Below are 10,253 nucleotides of genomic sequence, written 5' to 3' on the forward strand. Positions count from 1 at the left end.
CTTGAATGAGTGCTCCTGTTAGAGTCTTCAAGGTATTCTTGTTTACCAGAGAGGAGATCCGCTACAAGAATCTTGTTCGTTGGTTGACGTTTTTAATTTGGTTGCCATTTTCAAAGATTTGCCTCTAGGATGGAACCCAGGTAGGTAATTTCATCTTTCCTTGTGACAATATTGTCACCCACTGTAACAGAGAAGCCGTTAGCCTGGCTGAGTTTGTTATTTGATCCAAAGAGAATGGACTCTGTTTTACCCAGGTGTAATGATAGGTTGTTATCAGCGAGCCAGGTGCAGATGAGGTATGAGAGGATGAGATACGTCTTTGTAGTGTAGGATATTGTGGATATCATGAAGAACATGCTCAGTCAATTGAGATCCGGTTAATACGGTTTATTAGCCAGACAGATAGAAATATATACAAGATAGTAGTTAGATACATGGCTGAGGCTTCTGGCCCACGTGACCAGCTGAGCACCACCCATAGGTATTGGAGTGGTTAAAATCAGAGCATTATTAATAAAAGAAAAGGGTGATATCTATTCCCACATCTCTGATATCAAAATAACACACAGACCTTAATCCAGTCAATCAAGTCATGATGAATTGTGTATGTAAATATTTCTATTTTAAGCTTTTCTTTCAACCACCAAGCTAAAGATTTCAATTGACTTTTATTAAGTAAATTATTAACCATCAGATTACCATCACATTGTTAAACATTTTGAATTACTATGTGATTATTAGACCCAAACCAAGACGTTTTATTTCACATTAACAAGCGGCATCTGTTTCTATATAAAAGCCATTGTTGGAGATCTTCTCCCTTATATCACCTCATTATTGAACTGTGCTTCTGGACCTTATCATACTCGCTCCAATAATTGGCTTACACTTCAAACCCCCCAGAGTTTACACTGAACTTGAAAAATCTGCGTCCCAGACTCATGCAACATGCTGGAATGTACCTTAAAATACATTAGTATCTTTTGGTCAGTTAAAATCTTTAATGACCAACCATTTCACCCCAGTCTTCAGTTGTTTTAAATTGTTTTATTGATTGACTTTCTTGTTTTTATTTTTTATATTCATTGGGTTGTATTTTTCCTTGACATTGTAAATAAGAGTTCACTCTCAACTGTGATCTTTCGAGATTGAATTGAATTTGTAAATCATGCCTCATATACATTTATTTGTAGATGTATTGTATTGTGTTTTCTATTTTTGTAATTGCATATGGCTGTTTATAAATACATTTATGTGGCTGCACAGAGTGTGTGGACTTTGGCTAATTGAGTGATAAACGCCCCATTTCTCATGGGTAGCTGTGTGAAGAGTGATCATTGCCTTTGTCCTCTTGTGACTCTGCTGAAGACACAGTCAGCATGTTGGAGACACCCGGAATAAAGGCATTAACTACCCCTCTGCTCCTGTGACCTTTTCTTGGACTGTTTAGTGTTGATGCTTCACATGCTATGGAACAAAGTGCGTCACATGTATTTACATAAAGCATGCAACTGTATAGCAGGTCTCATTCATGCATTCTCCTGGAGCTGGAGCTGGATGACGTTCCACTGTCAAACTGTTAGCAGAAGGGTAGTATTTATGGGGAGTGAGTTGAACTTGCTCCTCTAACTCCATTACACAAGCAAGAGTGGGTTTAACAGACCACCTTACATGTCAGGACTGACTATATTTGAAGCATGGATACCATATTTCATGTAAATCCAATAGCGGAAAATACAAAGAGTGATGCATATTGACCATTTCCACCATGCCAATCATTTTGGACAGCTCTTATTACTATGAAACTGTCTTTGAGGGTCAACATGTTTTTCTTATCATATTTTTAAACATTCCCATATAACGCTTCACTCCTTAGGGCTTTCACTTCTAAAAACATTTCCTTGATGGTTATTTACAAAGCCTCTCAAAGTGGCAGCACTGATCTAGAGTCAGCTCCAGTCTGTTAGTTTGAATAATGTCATGGGGACAAGTGTTCCTGGTCACTGATCTAGAGTCAGCTTCAGTCTGTTTGAATAAGGTCATTAAGGACACGCATTCCTGGACACACTGTCCCTGGATCAGAACTCCTGTTCTGGGAAGCTTTATGAATATAGACCCTGAGACATCGCTGGTCATGACTACCGTCACCTGACACAATGTTATTGTTGACAAGCACAACTCTGCAGTGAGTTGCTGACTTGGCTCCAGCCAGCAGGTTGTCCGACACTAACAGGCGGGTATAGCAACATGGGTTACTGACTGGGTATAAAAGGCAAATACCCCGGGGCCCCTCAACACCAGAGGCCCCCAGAGAGACTCAGGATCCACATGTAGATTAACTGCATTATTTCACTCATTTCAGTTTGAACATGTGGCCATGTAAGCATGGTTTTAATTAAAAGAGGCCCCAGCATAGTTTTTTTGTCAGATATGTTTAAAAGGCCCTTTAAGTGTTCCAGAGCAGTGGGGGCTTTGCCCACAGCACCGTCTCTCTCAGGGGCCCCTGTACTGGTATAATAGACACGTCTGTCCCACAGCACCGTCTCTCTCAGGGGCCCCTGTACTGGTATAATAGACACGTCTGTCCCACAGCACCGTCTCTCTCAGGGGCCCCTGTACTGGTATAATAGACACGTCTGTCCCACAGCACCGTCTCTCTCAGGGGCCCCTGTACTGGTATAATAGACACGTCTGTCCCACAGCACCGTCTCTCTCAGGGGCCCCTGTACTGGTATAATAGACACGTCTGTCCCACAGCACCGTCTCTCTCAGGGGCCCCTGTACTGGTATAATAGACACGTCTGTCCCACAGCACCGTCTCTCTCAGGGGCCCCTGTACTGGTATAATGTGGCCCTGGGTAGTAGTGAGGCACGTGATTGGTTGCCTGGCTGATGACACTCAGAGAAGCTTACCACCTCCAGCTGGAGAATCCATGGTATTGACTGGGCAGGTCAAGGGGAAAAGAAAGATTTTCTGCTTCTGATCTCTGAAAGACGACAGTCATCATTTTAGATGCAGGTTGGGTGAGTGTTGTCCTATTTTACTATGTCATTGTCACGTTGTGTAACAGAACACATATTTCTGCTGATCCAATTGAAAACAAGTGCTGTGGTGAGATTACCTTTCATGAATTGTTAAATTATGACAACTTGTCTTTATTCAACGTCATATCAAAGTGCTGTCTTTAAATGTACTATACACAGCCGTTGCAATAGCAAATACTATAGTCACTAGTATTCAAATGTTATATTCTTATGTGATTTCATTATAAAAACAAATACTTACATTCTTACATGTCGGCTGAAAATATCAATCAATATTTAATCAATAATTAAATAATTAATAATATAACATTTTCAACTACACATACTCCCTCTCCTAGTCAGTCTCTCTCTCTCTCTCTCTCTCTCTCTCTCTCTCTCTCTCTCTCTCTCTCTCTCTCTCTCTCTCTCTCTCTCTCTCTCTCTCTCTCTCTCTCTCTCTCTCTCTCTCTCTCTCTCTCTCAAATAACACACACCCAAAAATGTCATGACACAGGTATACGCAAGACAATTGGTATTGATTCATATAGACATTTGCAACATCAGATATTTTAGGATCATTCAATGATCAAAACGTACTGTAAACATTGGGGGAGGGGGGGGGAGAAAAACAAGGCATAACGGTATTGCATTGATGTCGGGAACAACAGTTGAATAACAGGAAACATTAAGACATGCTCAAACCTAAAATAAATATCTAGATGGATAAACATACATCTAAAACACTCTTTTAAATTGTTTCTGATTATTTTAATAGATGTTATATATTATTAATTTGTACATATACTTTGGACACAATTTAATTATTGTCTTCTGACATAAAAGCAGACATTAACATAAATGTTTGACTTGGTCAAAAATATAAGCATCCACATCAAACTCTCAAGTTGAACAGATGAACAAGTTGTCATTACATTTATATAAAATTACATTTATAATATTTAGAAATTGAAAAGTAATAATCAAGTACAAATCATGATAGATAATGTTGAAATAGAAAGAGTTTATGAAAATAAATTCTTGGGAGTTGTTATCATGTAGAGACAGAAATGTTGAAGTCCATTGCGATGTTGCACAAAACAAAATATATTCTCAATCCAAATTCATTACATATATTGTACCATTCTTTAATAGTTCTATACATTACCTACTGTGTGTGTTAGGCAAAACACACAAAATGTAATACTACAGACAAGAGCTATAAGAATTGTAAACAGAGCGGATTATCATGTTTTAAAGTCCATTTGTTGGACTTTAAAACTACACAATTAATGTTTGAAGTCAAAAATAAGATGCTTCCAGACAGTATCTCCAGAGGTTTTTAACATATCAATATCTAACAAATATTAGAACAAATGCAAAACAAAGACGTGTATCAGTTAATTTGAGTTAATTTGTGGAATAGTTTTGAAAAATAAATGAAAATGTGTAATATACTAAATAGATTCAAAACGTTTAAAAATTAAATAAGAGGATTGTTTGGGACTTTTGAGTATATATAATATACATACCGGTATGTAAAAATACATATATATTCTCAGTGTATACATTTGGCGGACCTGTGGGTTCCAGTGGTGTCATTCCCTGGATAGTTAGTTTGAGTAAGGTCATGAGGACAAGTGTTCCTGGTCACTGATTGAGTCAGCTTCTGTTTGTTAGTTTGAGTAAGGTCATGAGGACAAGTGTTCCTGGTCACTGATCTAGAGTCAGCTTCTGTTTGTTAGTTTGAGTTAGCACAGCGATGAAACCACATTGAGTTGCTGACCTGGCTGTTGAGTACAGCGAAGAAGTCACATTGAGTTGTTGACTTGGCTCCAGCCAGCAGGTTTTCCGACAGTAGGTGGAGGGGGTAGTGACATGCCATGGAATAGACCAGGTAAGGCAAATACCCCAAGGAGTGGGGCCCAGGGTGGATTCCCCTTTTGCTGGCTGGTACAGCATGTTTCAGGTGGGTTAGAGTGATGCCGTGTCCTGCACGGGTTTCTCTGTGGTGGGAGCTGGTCAAATACATGTACAGTACTGGTAACAAGAGTAGACCCCTGCCTGAAGCCTAGTAAGCCTGAGATCTTTCTTCGCCTGAAGCCTAGTGAGATCTTTCTTGGCCTGAAGCCTAGTAAGCCTGATATCTCCCTTGGTCTGAAGCCTAGTAAGCCTGATATCTCCCTTGGTCTAAAGCCTATAAGCCTGATATCTCCCTTGGTCTGAAGCCTAGTAATCCTAATATCTCCCTTGGTCTGAAGCCTAGTAATCCTAATATCTCCCTTGGTCTGAAGCCTAGTAAGCCTGATATCTCCCTTGGTCTAAAGCCTAGTAATCCTAATATCTCCCTTGGTCTGAAGCCTAGTAAGCCTGATATCTCCCTTGGCCTGAAGCCTAGTAATCCTAATATCTCCCTTGGTCTGAAGCCTAGTAAGCCTGATATCTCCCTTGGTCTAAAGCCTAGTAAGCCTGATATCTCCCTTGGTCTGAAGCCTAGTAAGCCTGATATCTCCCTTGGTCTAAAGCCTAGTAAGCCTGATATCTCTCTTGGTCTGAAGCCTAGTAAGCCTGATATCTCTCTTGGCCAGGGACAAAAAAAATCGGAAAAATCGATATTGCGTCAAACATTGGAGTAGGACACATGCGCAGTTACAATTTGGACGCATTTTGTCCCTGAACACTCCACCAGTGCAATTTGAGCATGCACCATACCCTCATCTCCCATTGGATGGCTGACTGGTAACTTAGTCTACATTTATTAGCCTTGGCCAGGGAGGGGTTCCCTATTGGCTGACATGTAGATGTTTTCCCATGCAGGGGACCCAGGTTTGAATACAGGTGTATTACATTAACACTCATTACAGTGATAATACAATGATCTTGTGCTCTTCAGTAAGGCAACACAAGTAATACTTGTATAACTTTTTCAGTGAGAAGGAGATAATCTTGCTATAAATACAAACGGTGAACTACAAAGACTAGGCGTTTAAAGTAGGAACGGTAGGTAAGTAGCATATAGGGCTTTAAGTTCCTGAACTATTCCTTTAATGTGTGATTATTTAATTAAGTTACTTTGTAAAAGATAGCTAATGGTGTAAATTAATAATGTGGTTTTTAATTGCATATATTCAGTTATTTCTCACTGAACCTGTCCCGTCACACCTGTACGCAAATTACAGTTTTAAATACGATGGATTTATCCAATTGGATCCAAAACCAAACCGTGTTTAAAATCTAAAGATTTTAGGATGCATAGAATCATTGGTTAAATAATCTGATTTTAATTGTTATCAATGAATTAGTCTACAGTGTGTATGTGACTGCAAAATATATATATATAACTCAGTAATGTAACCTCTGTAACAGTAATGTAACCTCTTAACCTCTGTAACAGTAATGTAACCTCTTAACCTCTGAAACAGTAATGTAACCTCTTAACCTCTGAAACAGTAATGTAACCTCTTAACCTCTGAAACAGTAATGTAACCTCTTAACCTCTGAAACAGTAATGTAACCTCTTAACCTGTGTAACAGTAATGTTATTTGTTGTGTCCATTGGTGGTTTGAGAAACCAGGCCTTCCGTGACCGCACGCTTAGAGTCCAGGATCTGCAGGGTAAACACAACAACATGCCCCGGTAAAGATGTTACGTTTAAATGTGTTGGCAATAAAAACCAATATAATAAAGATTTATAATTATGTATTGCATACAGAAGGCGTTTCCTGCGGTTCAACTGTGTACTACAATTTCAATGTTTTCTATAGACTGTCTCGTTTATTGCACTTGTTACTATGACTTAAAGGTAGCATCTGTAATGTTGTGAAACAGTGACCTCTAAATGTCCCCCTCTTGGTATTGCACTTCTTGGTCTTTATTTGCAGACTCACCTGGAAGTTATCGCTGAGGCCAACGATCCTCTGCATGTTGGTGCTGTAGTAACCCAGTATGTACTGACCTCCGAGCAGAGGCACGTGATCTTTATTCATAGAGACCTGCACACACACACACACACGCACGCACGCACACACACACACACATACATGTATTTGTAATGCACCACACCATCAATACAAACAAACGTTTTCAAAATGTGATTGGCAGATAAAACTGAACTTTGAATTGAACTTCACCTGTATGACCTCACTGGTCTCCGGCAGCTCACTCTCTCTCACCCAGACGAAAGCTTCATAAGCGAATGCACTCTTAAACCCTGCGCACTGTGCAGTGTGGAGAGAAACATGTGTTTACATTTGAAAAGCCTGCACTCAGTTTACAAAACAGATTTACTATACATGTCATTCTTGAGGCAACATCTTGAGGCACTATGAATGTAAGTCTAGAAGATACTTCTTTGAATGATGGATATGTTCATAAACAAAAACAAAACAGTGGGCCCCGCCACAACAACAACAACAACAACAATGCAACAGAAAATGTTCAGGTAGCTCTCTAGCTTCAAACAGTGTTCTTACTTTCCTCTGAAGTTTGTTTATTCGGTTATAAAAATATGACTCTCAGTTCCAAAGTTCTCTCCAAAAGCAAGCCCACATACAGTAGTTCACCTTTATAATCGAATATATAGAATATTTCTCGTCAGGTTTGTCCTGTTACCTTGTAGAGACCGATCCAGTCCCACGTAGAGGACATGAAGTCCTCCTGGATGGTGTAGTTGAGGACCGCCTCCTGGTCCGCGCTCCACACATCCTCAGGGGACAGGTGCACCAAGGGCGTGTCAAAACACTTCCTCAGCTGCACAATGGTAATCACAATCACAATCACAATCACAAAGGTCTATATTGCCAAATAGTTTTCACATACAAGGAATTTTATTTGGTTGTAAGTCTCTGGTATCATTGCTATATTATGTTGAATCATCTCCCTTTCTGAAAAGTTCAGTTCAGTTCAGTTCAGAGTTTTTATTTGCCACATGGAATAATACAATCATAGTTTCTTCATTAAAAAAATCATAAATAGCCATTCCATGGACAAAAGGAGCAGGAAGAAGAATAAATCTTATAATTACCTGCCCCTTATTCCTAAACTAACATGTTTTTCCTTAATGGTCGGCGTATAACCTTATTTACACAAATAATCATTTATACCATTATAAAAGAAACACAATCCACAGTTAAACAAGAAAAATAATAATAATAATGATAAAGAATAAAGAAGAAAAGAAAGAGAAGAGAAAAAAAAAAAATCTCACTATTCAGATCACATTTTGATTTTCATACTGACTAAATATTTTTTTTTATAATTTTTTTTGAATTGATAAACACTGTTACATCCCTTAAGCTCGCTATGGAGAGAATTCCATAACTTTACACCAATAACTGAAGGACACATCTGTTTAAGTGTGGTACGTGCAAACTGATGTTTAAAATTGTATTTTCTCCTACTAAACTCACTTTCTAAATGAAAAAGATTTTGTAGTTTTTCTGGCAGTGTATTATTTCTTGCCCTAAACATAATTAACATTGTTTGAAACTTAACCATGTCTTCAAGTTTAATTATTCTAGATTTAATAAATAATATATTTGTGTGTTCTCGATAACTCACTTTATGTGTGATTCGTACAGCCCTCTTCTGTAGTATATATAATGGTTTTATATTTGTCCCATAAGTATTCCCCCATACTTCAACACAATAACTGATATAAGGTGAGATGAGTGAGCAGTAGAGTGTTCTCATTGCCTCATACTCTAACACATCCTTTACTTTATTCATAACAAAAATACTCTTGGACATTTTTTTTTTAACGTGTGCTATGTGCGATTTTCATGTTAATTTATCATCCATAATCACACCAAGAAAACGAAATTCATTAACTCTCTCTATATCAGCTCCATCTATGGTCAGTACTATATTTTCATCTAGTTTTCGATTGCCAAAAATCATAAATTTAGTTTTTTTCAGATTCAGTGATAGCTTATTTACATCAAACCATTTCTTTAGCTTTGTCATTTCATACACAATATATTCAGCTAGTTCCTTTAAATTATTTCCAGAACAAAAAAAATGTGTATCATCAGCAAACAAGACTGAAAAGTCTCTGGTATCATTGCTATATTATGTTGAATAATCTCCCTTTCTGAAAAGTCTCTGGTACCATTGCTACTGTATATTATGTTGAATCATCTCCCTTTCTGAAGTCTCTGGTACCATTGCTATATTATGTTGAATCATCTCCCTTTCTGAAAAGTTTCTGGTATCATTGCTATATTATGTTGAATCATCTCCCTTTCTGAAAAGTCTCTGGTACCATTGCTATATTATGTTGAATCATCTCCCTTTCTGAAAAGTCTCTGGTACCATTGCTATATTATGTTGAATCATCTCCCTTTCTGAAAAGTCTCTGGTACCATTGCTATATTATGTTGAATCATCTCCCTTTCTGAAAAGTCTCTGGTACCATTGCTATATTATGTTGAATCATCTCCCTTTCTGAAGTCTCTGGTACCATTGCTATATCATTCACTGTCCTCTCATACAAGCCCTTACCTCCAGGCTGAAGGTTCCTATGACAGGTTTATGGTCACTGACTCCATAAGTCATGTCACAGGTGTAATTGTCCTGGATGACTTGGATTGGATACTCATCCTGCCCGTCATCAGTGGAAGTCGATGCCCGATCGTCGTCGTCGTCATTTTCTGGGGGCGGGGTTTTGGGCTTGATACGCCAGAGGATACGGTCTGTCCAGGCTGGCTTCCTCTTCTTACCACTGAGAAGGGACAGGGTGGTATATCACAATGGACTTTATTCACAGACATGCCATAGCAGGATATACATCTGCCTACAGCTAATTACTTTAAAACCACATAACGTGCAACGGCCCGGCCCCGGGCCCTCTTTAGGACGATTTGCCCACCGGCGCGATACGTCACTTTGCGAGCGTCTGGCAGAGTACACGCAGAGTCAGATTACCACCCCGGACTCCCGGGGCTCTAGCTCCATCAATCATTTGCCGTGCGAATCACGGATCTAGGTGAAAAGTCATGAGCGAAAACAGGAAGAGAAAGAAACTGCAGAATGAATTGAAGTCAATGAGGAAATTGAATCCTGGAGAGCTTTTTCTTTTGTACACAGTTTACCAAAATAGCTCCTAATCACTCATTTCTGAATATGAAATTTGGACATGTACTACATAAGACTTCAAGCTATGGACCCAGCTTATACCATTCTTTTGGATATACTATTTTTGGATATTGCAACTACTACAGAAAAACGTGAG

General features: G+C 38.8%; 1 protein-coding gene across 1 annotated transcript in view; it reads right to left on the reverse strand.

The window, feature by feature from the left end:
• Positions 1 to 6,496: 6,496 nt before the first annotated feature.
• Positions 6,497 to 10,253, reverse strand: part of inpp5kb (inositol polyphosphate-5-phosphatase Kb) — a gene marked incomplete at its 5' end in the record, with an annotated part of 20,595 nt that continues 16,838 nt past the window's right edge. The window contains 5 exons of the mRNA XM_084320018.1: positions 6,497 to 6,629; positions 6,910 to 7,014; positions 7,153 to 7,236; positions 7,634 to 7,771; positions 9,524 to 9,743. Coding sequence (XP_084176144.1) covers positions 6,561 to 6,629; positions 6,910 to 7,014; positions 7,153 to 7,236; positions 7,634 to 7,771; positions 9,524 to 9,743 — 616 coding nt within the window. The 3' untranslated portion in view covers positions 6,497 to 6,560. The remainder of the gene's footprint in view (positions 6,630 to 6,909; positions 7,015 to 7,152; positions 7,237 to 7,633; positions 7,772 to 9,523; positions 9,744 to 10,253) is intronic.

The sequence above is a fragment of the Notolepis coatsorum genome (assembly GCF_963971535.1).
Source record: "Notolepis coatsorum genome assembly, chromosome: 8".
In the NCBI taxonomy this organism is placed as follows: domain Eukaryota; kingdom Metazoa; phylum Chordata; class Actinopteri; order Aulopiformes; family Paralepididae; genus Notolepis; species Notolepis coatsorum.